We start from the raw sequence: 17,691 nt of genomic DNA, 5'->3' as shown, positions 1-17,691 counted from the left end.
TCCATTTCCCATTGTGGGGGGGGCAGGGGGTCCTAGGTACCCCCTTGCCTTTCATTATATACAGAAGCACAAAGGTTCCATGTCCAGTTTGGGTCCTCCTGCGGCCAGTGCTGGAGCCACAGTGGAAGACGAACTGGGCGAGGGGGGGGGGGGGCTGGCAAAGCAAGTCTTTCAGGGTGGAGGAAGAGGCAACTCGGTTGTCCATCCGGATGGGACTCAAAGGCTTGAAAATAGACCAGTATTCTGCTGCCACACATGCCCAGCTCCGACTCCAGCTGAATCCATAAAAGAGCTAGAGGCAGGCGGGGGTGGGCGGGCAGGGAAGCCGGCTTTGGCTGACCGTGAGGGGGAACTGCCCAGTGGTCAGAGCTGTAGGACAGAGCTTGCCTCGGGGGCTCTCCTTGGTTGCTGCCGCTTCAGGAGGCAATCCCTGCCACCCCCAGTGCTCTGCCGCTCCAGGGCTGCTGGCGATGCCTCTTGCACGGAGAATGGTGCTCCCCTAAAAGGACCCCAAGCCCTGGGTGTGGGCCCTGAGGCCTCTCCCCGCCTTTGGAAGAGCCCGAGGAGGCCTGCAGGTGGATGCGGCAATCCCCGCCACCCCCAGTGCTCTGTTTCCAGCAGGGGACAGACAAGCAGCTCAGAAGCAGGCCGGGGAAACCCCCGCGCTGCCATCCTCCCAGCTGCTCCTCGGGGCTGCACTGCTCCTTTCCCTGGGGGCTCCATCCGGCTCCCTCGCGAGGGTCCTCTCACCGGCCTTCCGTGGGGGCCTTTTCAGGCCGGTCCCCGTTTTAAAGGCGCGGCCGCCTCTCCGCTCCAGGCAGCACCCCGACCAGGAGCGGGGGCTTCCTTGGTCTGCGGTCCGCTGGAGTCCGGTCCCACGGCCCGCCCGCCCGCCCGCGGCCACCGTTGCCTGCCAGCCGGGAGCCACGCACCTTGGTGACCAAGGCTCCGTCTCCCGGGCGCCCCGCTCGCTCCCTCTGCGCTCGCGTCCTTGGGGCCAAGCGGCGTCTCCCGGTGCAGCCGTCACTGCGGGGCTTTCTGGGGGGGGGGGGCACCTTCCCAAGATGCTGTGCGGCGGCGGCGGCGGCGCTGGAGCTGCGGGGATGCTCAGCTGAGCGCCGAGCAGACCCAGGCCGGTAAGGCGGCGGCGACCCCGGAGCCCTGCCGGTTCCGAGGACCAGAGGCCCGGGGGAAGCCCGACCTGCCAGAGCGGAGTCCCCTACTCCCCGGGAGACCTTGGCGGTTTGGCGCAGCGGATGCGCGGGGCGCTGGGGCTCGGCTTGCGCTCGCTGCCTTCCCTCCGCAGGGCGCTGGGAGCCTGCAGGCGATGAGCCGGGCCCTATGAGGGCGCTGGCGGGGATGGGGAAGAGCCGGGTCCCGGGGCGCCCCTCCGCCGCCCGGACAGCCCGCGGGCCTGACTCTCGGGGGCAGCAGCAGCAGCAGCAGCAGCAGCGTCGCCCGGCAGCAGCAGCAGCATGAAGCGGCCGCCCTCCCGGGGCGCCTCGGGCCTCTTCGGAGGGCAGCCGGCAGCGAGGCCGGAGCCGGAGGATGCGCTGAGCGCGGCCGAGGCGGCGTCGGCGGGGGCCCCGTCCACGGAGGGCGAGGCGCCGGGGGGCTGGCGCGAGTGCCCTTTGTGCCTGCTGCCCCAGCCGGCGGCGGCCTTCCCGGAGCTCTCGTCGTGCGCGCACCTGTCCTGCCTCACCTGCCTGCAGCAGTACCTGCGCGTCGAGATCAGCGAGAGCCGCGTGCAGGTGGCCTGTCCGCACTGCCCGGCCCCGCTCCAGCCCGCCCAGGTGCACCAGCTGCTGCGCCCGGAGCCCGCCTTGCGAGACAAGTACGAGGAGTACCTGCTCCGCCGCCTGCTCGTCGCCGACCCGGGAACGCGCTGGTGCCCAGCCCCGGACTGCAGGTGCGCTAGCCCGGCGGGGTGGGGTGGGGAGAAAGGCCCGATTGCTCCAGGAAAGGACCGGCTTTGCGCGCCTAAGGGCCCGGTGGCCAATCCCCGACGGCCCTGGGAGACCCTCCCCTGCCTGACCCCCCCCCCCCCGGAGAGAGGGAGGGAGATGGTGGGGCCGCCCGGAGCTGCCTCGCCAGAAGCGGCTGCTGAGGAGGTTGCAGTTGTGCGCTTGCCTCCCACCAGAGGGCGCTCAAGGCCGCTCGGCTGGGTCTTCCCAGGGAGACCCCCAGAAAGAGCAGGGTCCAATCCTTGCGTCCAATCCTTGACCCCTGGATGCCGGGAAGGCGCCCCTGCACACAGCCCGCCCGCGCCCCCCAAGTCCGCTCACTTTGTTTCCCCGCCTGGCGGTGCTGCGACCCCCCCTCCATAGGCGGGCAGGACCTGGTTTTAGGGAGATCAGAACTTTTCTTAGAGGGGGCAGAACAAACGTGATTGTTCAGTTAGATAAGTATTTCTCTTGTTTTACTTGATATGGGGGGGGGGAGCTGCCCCCCTTGGCTACGCCCATCAACACCCTACTCCTTCAGCACCCTTGGGCCCGGGGGCGGGGGGGTGAGGAGGAGCTGTGCTTCCTGCCGGGGAGGCCGCTGAGGGCTCGGACTCCGCCGAAGGGCAGCTCCTCAGTCTGTTCCCAGGATGGAACTGCGAAAGTGAAAACAGAAAAGTTATCCCGCTCCCTCCCGGCTCAGTACATCACACATTTCCCCTCAATTAAGATGAAACACGTGTAGTTCTGAATTGGATTATGGAAGTATTAAGATCTAAAGGTCTCGGGAAGGAAGACCGTCCAGGCACATCAGAAGCTCAGCTGGCCAGGACCCCCCCCCCCCCAGGGTCGGCCAGGAGCCTCTGGTGCCTGGAGGCCAGAGACCAGAGTTTGGTTATTCCCGGCTGCAGAATCGGGGCCCCCAGACTGTAGCAGGCAGCGGCTCCGGCCAGCCGTCTCACGGAGCCTTCCTTATTGGGGGGGGGGGGTGGAGAGTGGAGCTCACTGCTCCCCCCCCCCTCTGCCAGGTCAGGAAAGGACCACCATCTGGTTAGGTGAGAGCCCGGTCTCAGTAAAGGGGGGGGGGGGGCAAATGTCCCACTGTGCGGGGAGGACCAGGAAGGGCGAAGCCAGCCTCCCATTCTGAGCCCCGCTCTCCCTCCCGCTCCCAGCAGTGGCGGACTTGGGGGGGCGCCTGTCGGGCTCCCCTTTCTCTAAAGGCGCCTCTGCTTGCAGCTACGCGGTCATCGCCTACGGCTGCGCCGAGTGTCCGCGCCTGGTCTGCGCCCGCCCGGACTGCCGCACCGAGTTCTGCTTCCACTGCCGGCAGCCCTGGCACCCCGACGCCTCGTGCCAGCCCGCCTGGCGAGAATGGAGCCAGCAAGCGCCCCTGGGCGCCACGGAGCTCTCCCTGCAGCTGATCCGGAAGGAGGAAGCCGGGGCGGCGGGGGCCCCGCAGGGTGAGTGCAGCCCCCTTCTGGAGGGCGGAGGGGGCGCCGGCAGGCCGCGGCCCAGGGGGCTTCGGGGGCCCTCTCCCCGCCTAGACGCCCCTCTCTCTGGGCCTGCCCCCCGGGCCGGAGAAAGTCCCGGCCCCGACCTGCCGCCTCCCTCCCCGCAGACAAGGACGCCATCAAGGTCTGCCCGCGCTGCGGGGCGCTCATCATGAAGGTGGACGACGGCAGCTGCAACCGCATGAACTGCACCATCTGCGGCTGCCTCTTCTGCTGGCTCTGCCTGCGCGAGATCACCGACGTCCACTTCCTCAGGTGCGACTGGGGGTCGGGGGGGGGGGCGGCCGAAGGAAAGGGCAGAAGAACCAGGCTTGGCCCCTCCGAGCCTGCAGAAGCCGCCTAAGGCCCTCCTCGCTCCGCTTGCCCGGAGGAAGCCCCGTCGAAGCGGACGCGAAAGGGAGGAAGGGAGCTCGGCTGGGTTTGCAAGCGCCTCCCTGGGCGTTTGTAGTGAAGCGGTTTGGTCCTGCTGGTCCAGGACCTGGAGAAACTGTCTGCGGGCAAAGCCCGGCTCCCTCGGCCTGAAAGCGGAAATGAGCGCCGCACCCCAGAGTCGAATTTGACTGGGCTTAACCGTCCAGGGGTCCTTTACCTTTTTATCCTTTTTTATACAGCGAAATATTCCCTCCCTCTCTCCTGCTAAAATGACAGGACGGAATGCAACCTAAACCCAAAGAAAATAATCAGCTCGGTGGGCAACAGTTTCCCAACCAAGCAGGGATGCTTGGGATGCGAGGCCTGCATCGCAGCGGGTTAGACTGGATGACCCCGGGGAGCCCTTTAAAATTCAACGGCTCCGTGATTCTATGAAACGCAGCCAAGGTGGCCCACCAAGCAAAGTCCCGCCGGAGCAAAAGATGTCCTGGAGGGGCGGGAGTATTATCAGGAGGGAGGGAGGCGAAAGTTAGGCAGGTGGATGGGCGCCTGTCAATCACATGGCAGTCCTTAGGATGTCACGTGACGGGCAGGTGAGTTGGGCTGCCCCACCTGTCAAAGATCCGTTCCCCTCCAATCTTCCAAGGGATCTGGGAGAGGTTTCCAAAATTCATAGACTCACAGAAGTGTCGAGTTGGACGGAGCCCCCGAAGGCGAAATGGGGAGCCGGTGGTGGGGCCCCCCAGAAGAGGCGCTCTGGTGCTCCTGTGGGTGCTCTTCGACACCCCCTTGCCGACTCCCCCCTTGTCTCCTCCCCAGTCCTTCCGGCTGCACCTTTTGGGGGAAGAAGCGCTGGTCGCGCACGCGGAAGGTCCTGTGGCAGCTGGGGATGGTGCTGGGCGCCCCGATGGTGATCTCGCTGGTGGCGGGGATCGCCGTGCCCGTCATCACGCTGGGCATCCCCATCTACATGGGCAAGAAGGTAAGGGGGCCGCGGCTCCCCGGAGGTTGGGCGAGGGTCCCCGTCCTGCTGCGCCGGCCTGAAGGGGCCCCGAGCGAGGAGACCCACTGCCCCTCCGCCGCCTCCTCTCTCCGCCAGGTGCTGAGCCACGGGCGCAAGAGCAAGCTCTCCGGCTGCCAGCAGTGCCTGTCGGTCGCCAGCAGCATCCTGCTCTCGCTCTTCGTCTCGCCCGTCATCACCGCCGTCACTGTGGGTAAGGGCCACCAGGGGGCGCGGAGGGCGCTGCCGCTCAGTGGGCAGAGCACCTGCCTCGCACCCAGAAGGTCCCGGAGGGGTCAGTCTCCAGGAAGGGCTGAGAATCCCCCACCCCGAACCCCGGAGAGCAGTTGCTGCTGCCAGTCAGTTTACAGGGCATGGAGCTACTGAATGCAGCTGCTGCTGCTCTTCTTCTTGTTAGTCCCATCAGGACTAGAATCTTACTTCATTTTCATGGAGGAGCTGGAGCTCCGCGCTGGAGCGTCTGCCTGGCCTGCAGACGGTCCCGGGTCCAGGGAGGGCTGGGAGAGACGCCTTGCCTGGAGCTCGCCGGAGGCGGCTTTCTCTGCTCCTGGGCCGCGCCTCACGCCAGCCTCTCTGCCCGCAGGCGTCGGGGTGCCCCTGATGCTCACCTACGTCTACGGGGTCGTGGTGCTCTCGCTGTGCCGGAACCGCTGGGGCTGCGGAGGCGCCCGCAGGAAGGCCGGCGAGCTCAGCGCCGTCGAGCTGGAGAACCTCGCCAAACGTACGTGAGTCCCGGGCGGCCTGGCCCGGAAGCCCCTCTCCCTCCGCCAAGGCTCCGTCCTAACCGGTGGGCGGAGAGCTCTCAGTCGGGAGGGGGGCTGCGGTATAGAAGGGGCTTTAGGGCAGAGACCCTCTGCCGGTCATCCTTGTCTCCGGGCCGGGGTTTGCCTGCCGGTGCCAACCGGACTAGGAACATTTTCATTTGGTTGTGCATTTATCTGCTGCAGTGCCATTATTAAATCCAGCCGGAGAACTTTTGATATAAGATGCTGTATAAATTAGCCGCCCGTCACCTCTCCGCAAAGCCTCTCTCCTCCTCCCTCTGCCTGTTGCAGTGAACGAGCTGCTGGCCGCGCTGCCCACGCCGATGGGGGCTGAGGGAGGGGGCTCTTCTGCCGCCGCCGCCATGGCTGCCCCCTTCCTGCCCAGCCGGAGCAGCGGGCAGCTGGAGGAGTCCTGCCCGAGGGGCCCGGAGAGCCCGTGGAGCGAAGAAGCAGCCCAGGCCTCTTCCCGCAGGTCAGTCCAGGGGCGGGGGCAGTGCGGTCTAGTGGCCAGAGCGCCGGGCCCAAGCTCCCGCACAGGGTTGCTCTGGATATAGCATGCGGCGGGGAGAACCACCTGAGCCACCTTGAGCGCCTTAGAGGGGAAACGTGGGGGAGAAGTGGAATTATCATAAAATTATGCCCCCGGCTTTGTTTACGCCACTACCGCCAGTGACCCAGGTCTCTGCCCCGCGCAGGGACGGGCAGAACAGGGTGGAGGTGGCGGTGGAGGTGGAGACGGAGCCTCCGGCCGCCCACGAGCACAGCCTCTGCAGCGCCGCGTCGGGCCAAAGCTTCTCCACGGATTCGCTCACCTACACCAGCGACGGCTGCAGTTTGGCCGGAGTGACGACGGAGTGACGCCGCGCCCAGGTCGCCGCCTGCCTGCTGCTGCTGCAAAGGCGGACTCGCCCGCCGCCCCCACCGGACTGGCCAGCGCAGATGCCCCCCATCCACCCCCTGCCTGCCTGCCTGCGCACCTTCTGCACTTGTGTCCCCCCCCCCTCACCCGTCAACGACTTCAGGCTTCAGACTTTGGTGCTTTGAGGCAATAAATTTGCAGCTCGCAGAGAAGCCGGCCTCCTCTTTCCTCCCCAAGGGGCGAGGGAGCAGCGCCTCCGCTTTCCAGGGACCCGGAAGAAGCCTGCGCCCCCTCCCCTCGAGGACCCTGCAGAGCACAGCTGGGGGGGGGGAGCTGGTCAGTCGGGGTGGAGAAGACTGAGTCGCGGGGGGACAGGAGCTGTCATTTGAGTCGTGAAAAGGCACCTTTGGAGGAGGAGGAGGATGGTGATAATGATGATGATGATGATGATGATAATAATAATAATAATAATAATACCCCGCTCATCTGGCTGGGTTTCTCCAGCCACATCTTGAGCGAGAAAGACGATTTGGAGCTGACTGTGCAGGAGGAGGAATAATAATAGGAATGTAGAGTTGGAAACGACCCCAAGAGGCAGGGATCGTTCAGAGGAGACTGGGCCGTGTGCTGTGGGCAAAGAGAAAGAAGAGGAGGCGCTGCGTTTAGGTGCCTAGATGGCTTAGCCTTAGACGGCTTTGAAAGAGGATTAGACCAGTTAATGGAGGAGGGAAAGGCTCTGATGGCTCCCAGCCAGGATGGCTCTGCCCTGCCTCAGGGTTGGAGGCAGCAATGCTTTGGAATCCCTTTTTGGAAACCGCAGGAGGGGAGACGGGGCTGGTGCTCAGGTCCTGGTTGGCTCAGGTCCTGGTTGGCCTCTGAGAGAAGAGGCGGCTGCACTCGATGGGTCTCTGCCTTGATCCAGAAGGGCTTGTCTTATGTTTGCATGGCCCAGCTGTGTTCTTGGTGACCAGACCAGGGTCTGGGGTCTCTCTCTCAAGTCAGGTGAGCCCAGGGGCCATGAGGGCTTGAACTGTGGAACTGGCATAGGAAGCTGCCCAATGCCAAGCCAGACCATTGGTCCCTCCTGCCTGGTACTGTCTACACCAACTGGCAGCAGCTCTCCAGAGCTGTAGACATTCTGTGATATTTCTGGAGACACCAGCAGGGATTGCACCTGGGACCTCCAGCTACAGCCTAGGCAGCCAGGGAGCAGTGGGGCAGCCCTGTCTCCTGAGGAGTGCTGAGCTGGTTCATCATCCAGACACAGGGTGAATGGGGGCTGCAGAGGGCCAGGCCAAGGCCTGCACAGCCTTCATGCCAGGCCAGAGATTTGTGCAGCTTGGGGAAACAGATCCACACCCCCCTCCTCCATCCCTGTTGGGCTGGGCCAGGCAGGCACCTCAAAAGCTCAGGATGTACCTGCCAAAGGACCCCACTGCAAAGGAGAGGGCCCTGGTGATCAGCTGGAGGGCAGGGGGAGAGGATCCTGCCTTCTTGCTACCTCACTCACAGTCCTGGGATCATCTGCTGGTTCGCACAGCCCCCAGCCGTCTCTCTGTCCCTGGTGAGAGCCGAGTGCCCCCCTTGGTTGAATGGCCACCAGGCAAGCAAGGGCAGCATCTGGGAGCCCCTTTTGCAAGCAGACCAACTGGGAAAGCTCTTTTTGGGAGGTTTTTCAGCAGAGGTTGGGTGACCGACCATCAGCTGTGCTTCCTGCATTGCAGGGGGTTGGACTATACCACCCTGGGGGGTCCGTTCTACCTCTACAATTCAATGATTATAAGCTGTTTCACAGTGAGAGAAGGAGAGAAGTGTCTGAAATGAACCAAGCCCTGTTAATCTCAGATTTGTGAAGCTGAATGGGACCCCCAAGGCTCATCCAGTCCAACCCCCTGCCATGCAGGAATCTCAGCTAAAGCATCCATGACAGCTGTCCATCCAACCTCTGCTTAGAAACCTCCCAGGAAGGAGAGTCCACCACCTCCCGAGGGAGACCATTCCACTGTTGAACATCTCTTACTGTCAGAAAGATTTTCTGTATGCCGTGTCTGAATCTCCTCTCCTGAAACTTGAAGCCATGGGTTCGAGTCCTACCCCCAGAGCAGGAGAAAACAAGCTTGATGCGTCTTCCATATGACAGCCCTTGAGATGGTGGCTCTCATATCGCCTCTCAGTCTCCTCTTTTCAAGGCAAAACATCTCCAGCTCCCTCAACCGTTCCTCATAAGGCTTGGCTTCCGGAACCTTGATCAGATCTGCCCTGAGACCCTCAGGCAGTATATAAATTCAATAAATCATCACCATCACCGTGGTCACTCTCCTCTGCACATGATCCGGCTTGTTAACATCCTCCTTAAATTATGGTGCCCAGAACTGAACACCGTATTCCAAGTGTGGTCTGACCAAGGCGAAATAGAGTGGGACCATGACTTCCCTTGATCTGGACACTAGACTCTGTGGATGCAGCCTCCTATAGCATTAGCCTTTTCTGCTGCTGCATCACACTGTTGCCTGCGGTCCACCAAGACTCCGAAAACCTTTCCCCATGTAAGCCAGGTGTCCTCCATCCTATATTTATGTATCTGGTTCTTCCTGCCTGAGTGCAGAACCCAAAATTTGTCCCTATTGAAATTCATTTTGTTAATTTGGGCCCAGTTATCCAATTTGCTAAGGTCGTTTTGAATTCTGATTCTGTCTTCTGCAGCATTAGCCACCCCTCCCAGTTCGGTGACACCTGCAAATTTGATGAGCACCCCCTCAAGAGAGAGCAAGCAGGGAGCAGGGAGGGAACACGGACTCCTTCCACCCCACAAAAGGACACTACAGCCACTCTTCAGTTTTTGGGATTTTAGTTTGAAAAATCTCAGTTGAAAGATAGTGAGGCTTGGCGGCCAACATGGGAGGGGGGGTGGGTGGGCGCCAATCCCACAAATAAAAAAAACCCGAGAGGCCTTAAATAGGGGGCAGCTGAGAAACCTCGACAATGAAAAACTGCTTCCCTCCAACAGAAACACCACAGGCACGGAAATGGCAACAACCACTTGGAGAGACGCTGCGGGGGATGGGGGGAGTGGGGGGGCCGCCTTTGGGGCCCTGGACCTCCCCCGCCATTCCCTCTTCGGAATGGTTGCCGAGAACAGCAAGTGGGACCCCCGGGAACCCCCTCCTCCAAATGACACAGACAAACTGGGCCTCCCTAAGGCTAAAAAAGGCCTAACTCTGGCACCAAGAGTTCAGCGTCGCTTAGAAAACAAGAGTCCAGGGCGAGCTCAGGCGATTCCCAGCCCAACGCGGGCGCTGCTAGTCCTGCCTGGCCTTCTTGCTGCAGCTCTCTTCCGTGGGGGCCGAGGGGGCTGCCTCTGCCGCCTCTGCTGCTGCCCCTGTGCTGCCACTGCCACTCTCCTCCTCCTCCTCTTCCTTCTCCAGTTTCCGTTTGCCGCCTTCGGCCGGGGGCCCCGGGGTGGGGCGAGGCTTGAAGGAGATGATGATGCAGGTCATGTTGTCACAGCCGGTCCCATCACCAGACGTGTCCGGAGCCAGGCAGCGGTCCAGGAGCTGGCAGAGAGAGAGAGAGAGAGAGAGAGAGAGAGAGAGAGAGAGAGAGGAGGCCCAGCGTCACCTCAATGTGCCAGCTGTGTCTCGCAGGGCCTGGCCAGGAGCAGCAGCTGTGTCAAGGATGCTCAAGGCAGCCAGCTGGCATTGGCTGTGCGGCTGGCAGGAGATGTGCAGGCAGCCTGGTGCTGGGCACAAGGGCACTTCTCCTCAAATGGGTGGAGGAGGTAGGTCCCTCTTTGGGAAGAGCGAGACAGAGAGAGGGAAAGGCACACACAACAGCCCTGAAGGCAGGCAGGCAGGCAGGCACCCCCAGTTGGGCCCAGAGGTCCCAAAACCTGGTTCAGGCCCATGAGGGGTACACTTGCCCTGGGCCTCAGAAGGGACGCCAGCCAGGGATGTGCCAGGCATACGCTGCCATGCCAAGAACACCCCGTGCCTCTCAGCCGACTGCAGACTTAATGGGCAAAACGACCATGTCTGTCTGTCTGTCTGCATTGCAGGTTAGGCAACGGCATCATGGGGGGGGGGCGTCTCATGGAAAAGAGCCCCGCTCTGGGCCTCAGACAAGCTTGGGTGCAGGCCTGGTCTCCTTTCCCTGCGCCCCCTCACACAGCAAGCTGTGTGGGATTTCCTGCCCGCTGGCACTACTGGAGCCCAGCCCCTGCCAAGGGCCCTGCATTCGGGTTGAGCTGCCCCAACCCAGAATTCTGGTCCTCCTGCTGTGGTCCTTTGGTTGTGATACAAATTCAATACCTAATAATTTTGGCACCCCTGCCTCTTAAAATTGCCTGAGCCCAACAGCGTGGAAGGGGGAGCTGAAATGGCTTGTAAGGCTTGCCACTCACCTCTTCTACTATGGACGAAAGGGATCGAAGTTCTCCATTCTCCTGCTTCTGGGTGATCTTGGACTGGACAAAGTCCACCACCTCCTGGCTGCTCATGACATTCCTGGGCAGAGGCGGACGCAAAGAGAAGGGAGGTCAGCAGGCGCAGGAGGAAGGCCAGGCTGGTCTCGGACCAGTGCAGCCCCCTCCGGGATCCTGCGTGAGCCGCCCCCAGTGAGCTGAGAGGAAGCCCAGCGGCAGCAACAAGGGCAGCAGCTCTCCCCCCCCCCCAGCCCTCCCTCGGACGCCTACCAGATGCCGTCGCAGGCAATGACCATGAAGTCGTGGTCCTCGTTGATTGTCAGCACCTTGATATCCGGCAGCGCAGAGATCATCTGCTCCTCCGGGGGAAGGTTCTTGTTGCGCTTGTAGAAGTGGTCGCCTGCAGAGGAGAGAAATAGGTGAGGGGGCTCCAAGGAAGGGGAGTGGAGCCTTTGGGCTGGTCTTTCTCCTTCCGCAAGGGCAACAGGCTCCCTCAGAAGGTGGTGAACTCGCTGTTCTTGGGAGGTTTTTAAGGAGAGGATGGGTTGCCACCTGCCATGGATGCTTTCGCTGAGATTCCTGCATTGAGGGGGTTGGACTGGATGGCCTTTGGAGGTCCCTTCCAACTCTTAGATTCTATTATTCTAAGTAGGGGGGGACGACAGGCCATCTTCCTCCCATTCAAACCTTGACCTCGCCTGCCCCTCAGAGCAAAGGGCTCCACGATGGAGCGATGGGCCTTCCAGGTCAGGGGAAGGAGGGTCGCTGGGCTCTCCCTAGCAGGGAAGGGGCAGAGAGGACGTGACTGCCTGGCAGCCTGCTGAACCGCTCACCAATGGCTCTGGAGAGGTTCAGGCCCCCATTCACCCGGCCGTCCATGGTCACTTTCCCACCAGCGTTCTTTATCCTGGCCAGCTCCACCTCGTCCTCCGGCTTGTGGTCGTAGGACATGTCCACGGCTTTGCCGCCCTCCGACACGACGCAGCGAGAGTCTCCGGCGTTGGCCACAATCAGCTGCTTGCCCCGGATAAGCGCCACCACCGCCGTCGTGCCGCTGTCGGAGCCGGGCTGCAGACCAAGAGGGCAGGGCTCAGCAAGCGCCAGGCAGGCTGGCCTGAGGACCCCAGGGCCCCTCTGGGCTAGTGAGGGGGACTCAGAGCACAACCCTTCCTCCTCAGAGACCCCTCCTCCCGCCCAGGCGCTGACTGACCTTCTCCTTGCCTTCCATGCCTGGGAGCATCATGTCTTCGTCCTCATCCTCCTCCGCTTCCTCGGTGTCATCTTCGTCCTCGTTTTCTGCCTCCTCGCTGCTGTAACCATCCTCATCCTCACTGCATTCCTGGTTGAAACACGAACCCACCCACCCCCAAGAAAAGAAGTGAGCACTCTTGGAATCTCTTATATATAATCTAATAAGGTAAAGATAAAGGAGCCCTGGACAATGAAGTCCAGTCAAAGGTGATGATGGGTGTGTCACTCATCTTGCTTCAGGCTGAGGGAGCTGGCGTTGGTCCGCAGACAGCTTTCCAGGTCATGTGGCCAGCATGACTAAACTGCTTCTGGTGCAGTGGGACCCCGTGATGGAAACCAGAGCGCACAGAAAGGCCATTTACCTTCCAGGTGCAGCAATACCTATTTATCTACTGGCACTGGTGTGCTTTCAAACTGCTGGGTTGGAAGGAGCTGGGACAGAGCAACGGGAGCTCACCCCGTTGCGGGGATTCGAACCACCGACCTTCTGATCGGCAAGCCCAAGAGGCTCAGTGGTTTATATAGTCTGATAACCAAATGGCAACTAAAGCCTGGGTTATGGTCACCACAGTAGAACGTGTTGGCATTTAAAAAATAATAATAATGAGGTTTTTAAAATTAGTCGTACGGAATCTGTTCCAGTAGTCCGTTCGACATTCGAAAACCAAATCACAGCTTCTGATTGGCTGCAGGAATCTCCTGCAGCCAATTAGAAGCTGTGGAAGCCCCGTTGGACGTTAGGGTTAGACATGGGAAGACCGTGGGGCTCAAGTGGCCAACCCACCCACCCACGTTGGGTACCTCGCTGTCATCTTCTTCCTCTTCCTCCTCCTCTTCTTCTTCCTCCTCCTCTTCCTCCTCCTCACTGTCCTCAAAGAACTTGGACTTAGCCCCCCGCTGGGCCTTGCTTGCAGAGGAGCAGGACGGCTCTGCTTCGCCTGTGCTGGAGGCTGCCCCTCCCTCAGCAGCCTTTTTCTGGGAAGGAGCGGCAGCATCCCCCCCGCCAGCCGCGTCTGGGCCAGGGCAGGCGCTGGAGGACTTGGGGCATGCCTGGCCGTTGGCTGCCTCCTCCTCCTCCTCCTGGCGGTGCCTCAGGAGCTCCTCTGTGTCCACCTCCCCATTCAGGCTCCGCCCTTTCTGCGCCTCTTCCTGGGCCGGGTCTTTGCTGGGGGTCCCCAACTTGCCCTTGACGCAGTTTTGGCCATAACGCGTGAGCAGCTCCTCAATGGTCATGGTGGCCTCCTCGTGCAGCAAGGCAGCCTCCTCGTTGTCCACTGAACAGGGACAGAGAGAAAGGAAATTGGGGTGGTGGTGGTCAGGGTCACTGTTCCCAGGCCCAGTAGTGCCAATCAGGAGGAAAATGGCTTCCAGGCCCAGGGCAGGATCAAGCCAAGCTTCTCTGCCACTGCAAGGACTTCCTCTCCATGTGTTGCCTCTAAAATTCCCGTTCTAGGTTCTCATTTTGAGAAGAACATGCAGGGAGAGAAGACTTTTGTTGTGCAAGCAGCAATCCACTCTGCTGGATCGTGCCCATGCAACCTACACTAGAAACAAGGAAAGAAGGAGCTGTTCTCCCAGCCACTCCATCAGAGTCCCTTGGAACCCCATAACACCCCCGCCTGCCCCACCTTCACCTGGTTGCTCTGAACATACAGAGCTTTTCATACCCCTCAAGCCCACTCCCTACAATAAGCCAGCGCTGCTTTGCCCATGACTCTGGGCAGCTGCAGCCTCTCAAGGAAGCCAAGTCAGGCTAGTAGCCCCAGCCAAGTCTCCCCATTCTTGTGATGCAATCCTAATCTCACTGGGTACAAGACAATGTTTGCCTCTCTGCCTCTCCCAGTGGAGAAACGTCCCTTCGGGACAAAGCTAAGAGAATCCTTTGCCCCCCACCCCGCCCCCTCTGGTTCTGATTCAGTTCTGTCCCCGGGGACACTCCTGTCTGGGGAATGAACTGCCTCTGTTGCTCACCATCATCTTCATCAGCCACTTTTTCCTCCTTCTCATCCGCGTCATCTCGGGGTCGACCTGCCATCAGCGACAGTTCCTTGATCACCTCCTCAGTTGTCAGCTTAGCATCGATTGCCAGAAAGGCATCCTCAAGAGCCTACAGCAGCACAGAAAGGGCATCAGTCCCAGCGGTGCTCTCAAACCCCTGCATGTGGGGCAACCCAACACTGCACCAGAACTAAGCAAAACAGGAGGGCCTTCTGTCCTTTGCCTGAGTCTCTTGGTAATAAGGAGTCCTGCGAACAGACTTGGTTCAGCTAAGAACAATGGCCAGTTCAAGTTCCAGCCTTTGCTCTAATTGGGGGTGGGGAGGTTGAACCCGGCTTGGGAGCTTCCAGAGCCATCAAGCTAGCCAGTTAGGAGACAAGAGACAATTGGGCAAAGCAATTCTGCCATTCTCTGGAGGCCTGTTAGAAAGGTCTCAGAAATGAAGGTCTCAGAAATGAAGCACCCTAAGTATTCTTCTTCTAATAGTTACCTGACCATGTAACATCACATTCAGGGAAATACAGATGCGAAAATCAAGGGCCTTCTTGAGATATGATTGATGGCGTTGGGGATGTTTAGCCTGCAGAAGAGGAACTGCAAAGGTAACTTGAGAGCCACTTTAAATACCAGAAGGGCTGTCCCGTGAGAGATGGAGCAAGCTTGTTTTCTGCTGCTGCTCCAGAGAGCAGGATCCAAGCCAACGGATTCAAATGACAAGGAAGGAGATTCTGTCCAACCCTTAGGAAGACTTTTCTGCTGTTGGGAGCCACCAAGAGCGGCTGGGGAAACCCAGCCAGATAGGCAGGGTATTAATAATAATAATAATAATAAGCGTAAGAAATGTTTGATTGCGGAACAGAATCTGCCGGAAGGAGGCAGACTTTCCTTCATTGGATATTTTCAAAGGAAGGTTGGACGGCCACATCTTTCGTTGTGATTCCTGCATTGTTGAGGGTTGGACTGGATGGCCCTTGGGGGTCCCTTCCAATTCTACAATTCCAAGAAGGATCACAGTCCCCAAATCCAAGTAGCAGCAACTGGCCATGCCACCCTGGTGAAATTTGCCAGTGCGAGGCCCCATTCAGAGCCGCAAGAAAGGGCTGTGCTAACGTCCCTTTGCAACATTTCCCCAGGGCTCAGCTTTGGGCGCTAAGCTCCCCACCCTGCACAGGTCGTGGCTGGAGCCTGGCAAGAAGACCTGCGCCCCCACGTGCTGCGAAGGGCTTCCTGAGCTCCGAAGCCCGTGAAGAAAGGCCCTTTGCCCCTTACCTTTTGCAGCTTGCCCTCTTTGTATGCTTTCTGGTCCTTGATGATTTCTGGGAGGTACTTGGCACAGTAGAGAGCGACCTCTTCCCCTGGAGCAAAGGAGAGGGGGGCCGTCAGAGGATCGGACCAGGCGGCCCTTGGGATCAAGGCAGAGGGCCCCCGAGTAGGGAGGGGCGCCAAGAGACTCCCGGTGGGGTGGGGAGGGTCCGCCCCCCTGCCGCCGCCTCGGAGGGGCCCCGCTCACCTCCATGGCCGTCGTAGACGGAGAACATCGCGGTCTCGCCGTCCAGGTCCGGGATGCAGTTGTGGGCGTCCTGAAAGAGAAGCGGCCGTGAGCGGGAGGCGCTGCCCGGGTCTCCGGCCCGCTCCCTCCCCGCCTCTCCCTCCCTCCCTCCCTCCCGGTCCCGCCCCCTCGCGCACCTCCATGGAGACCCGCCAGCCCTGCATGGCGCTGAAGCCGAAGCGCAGCGGGCGAGGCCCGTCCCCGGCGCCGTCCCCGGAGCTCTTGGCGGTGCTGGGCTGCGACAGGTAGGCCCCCATGGCTTCGGGCAGGCGCGGGCCCCGCCGGGCCGGAGAAGGGCGGGAGGCCGGGAGAAGGAACCGAGCGAGGGAAGGAGACCGGCAGGCGGAACCGGAAACGGGCACCAGAGAGTCGCCGCCGCCGCCGCCGCCGCCACCGCGCGGAACAACGAGCGCCGGAAGCTGAGGCGACAGAGCCGCCGCCGGAAGTGAGGGAGCGGAAAGCGCTCAGCGAGGTCCGCAGCCGCGAAGGATGACGGGAAGCGCAGGCACCATCGAGTCCGCAGGAGCGGCTGGTTGCCAGGCAACGGCGGCGAGGCCTCCCGCGGAAGGGATCCGGAGCCCCCGCGGGGCTTCGGCGGAGGAGGAAAGGGCCCCCTGGGCGCCCGGCGAGCCCCGGCCCGGCCGCCCTCCGGGAAGGAAGGAGGGACCCGCGCGCTTCCCGGCCGGGTTTCCCCTTCGGCGTCCCGCTCTCCATCCTCGCCCAGTGAAGCCTCCGCTCGCCCCTTCCCAGCCCGCGGCGAAGGGGGGGGGGGGGCGCCAGGAGAAGGGCGAGCCAGATTCCCAAAGGCGCCTAGGAAAACGTGGCCTTTTGCTGGCCCCGCTCAGCGCCTATTTGCAGGAGGAGTCACATCAGATCAGCCAGGAATGAAAAGAGGAAGGGAATTAAGCGAGAGCCGATTGAAGTGGGAAAAGGGATCGGAAATGATACAGAAGCTCCAGAGTAGCGGTTCCCAAACTGGGGTCTGCAGGTGTTTTTCCGACGAGAGATGTAGTCCAAAAAGATCTGGAGACCCAAGTTTGGGAAACCTGCCTAGAGAACAAAAAACTGGCAGGACCGAGAGATTAAACTGTGGCAAAAGTAGGAGCAGCAACTGATGAAGTGGAAGAACCACTAAATGATAAAGCTGGGATTCTGGAAAACAAAAAGTTATAAATGAAGAGATATCTGGATAATCTGACATCAGTGGAACTGAGAAGAGAGTTCTATCTACGATTTGGAGTGATCCCAGGAGATAAAGCTATTAAATCTCTGGCATTGTTTTTTGGAAAAGACTGGAAGAAGCACAAAATGGAAACACAAATGGAAGAGTCAATACTAGATAAGGTGGAAAACATGGCAAATACAAAGTGGAAATTGATGAGACAGAACTGGGTGCGGACCAATGGATATGCAAAAATGTATTAAATTGCCGTATTTTTTGCTCTATAAGATGCACTTTTCCCCTCCTAAAAAGTAAGGGGAAATGTGTGTGCGTCCTATGGAGCGAATACAGGCTGTGTTGCTTTCACTGAAGCCAGAACAGCAAGAGGGATTGCTGCGCAGCAATCCCTCTTGCTGTTCTGGCTTCAAGGATAGCCGCACAAAGCCTCTTCAAGAACATTGATTCAGAATATTTTTTTTCTTGTTTTCCTCCTCTAAAAACTAGGTGCGTCTTATGGTCGGGTGTGTCTTATAGAGCAAAAAAACGGTATATTCACAGTGGAAAGACGCTTATACCTGCAGAGGGAAAGATTTATCATTATTTGATATAGTCATGGTTGGTGAAATTGTTGGACAAAGTTGATGTTTGAGACAAACTCTTGCTGACATTTATCAGTATCCTTAACTGGGAACCCCTTTTGGACTTTTTGTGTGAAAAGGATAAGGAAAACACATCTGGGTTTGAAGACTGGAAAAATACTGGTTTATGGAAAGTAAAGTAGTTGGTTGTTGTCATGAAAGGAATGTTTTGAATTTTTTTATGTAACAGGAGAATCAAAAGC

At 59.9% G+C, this 17,691-nt stretch overlaps 2 protein-coding genes across 2 annotated transcripts; one reads left to right on the top strand and one right to left on the bottom strand.

Annotated features, from left to right (window-relative positions):
• The first annotated feature begins 484 nt into the window (after positions 1-484).
• Positions 485-6,469, top strand: LOC114595042 (E3 ubiquitin-protein ligase RNF19B-like). The gene is made up of 8 exons (XM_028725389.2): positions 485-1,909; positions 3,180-3,403; positions 3,562-3,709; positions 4,646-4,808; positions 4,926-5,040; positions 5,431-5,568; positions 5,903-6,083; positions 6,307-6,469. The coding sequence occupies exons 1-8, from the start codon at positions 1,476-1,478 to the stop codon at positions 6,467-6,469; spliced, it is 1,566 nt and encodes a 521-aa protein (XP_028581222.2). The 5' UTR covers positions 485-1,475.
• A 2,832-nt stretch (positions 6,470-9,301) lies between these two features.
• On the bottom strand, positions 9,302-16,117 carry PPM1G (protein phosphatase, Mg2+/Mn2+ dependent 1G). The gene is made up of 10 exons (XM_028725391.2): positions 15,826-16,117; positions 15,650-15,719; positions 15,409-15,494; positions 14,113-14,248; positions 12,943-13,415; positions 12,101-12,229; positions 11,724-11,958; positions 11,161-11,290; positions 10,870-10,972; positions 9,302-10,024 (listed from the first exon to the last, which is right to left on the bottom strand). The coding sequence occupies exons 1-10, from the start codon at positions 15,943-15,945 to the stop codon at positions 9,770-9,772; spliced, it is 1,737 nt and encodes a 578-aa protein (XP_028581224.2). The 5' UTR covers positions 15,946-16,117; the 3' UTR covers positions 9,302-9,769.
• Positions 16,118-17,691: the final 1,574 nt, after the last annotated feature.

Source organism: Podarcis muralis, chromosome 3 (assembly GCF_964188315.1).
Source record: "Podarcis muralis chromosome 3, rPodMur119.hap1.1, whole genome shotgun sequence".
Classification (NCBI taxonomy): Eukaryota; Metazoa; Chordata; class Lepidosauria; order Squamata; family Lacertidae; genus Podarcis; species Podarcis muralis.
This window is presented reverse-complemented; position numbering and strand designations above follow the sequence as displayed.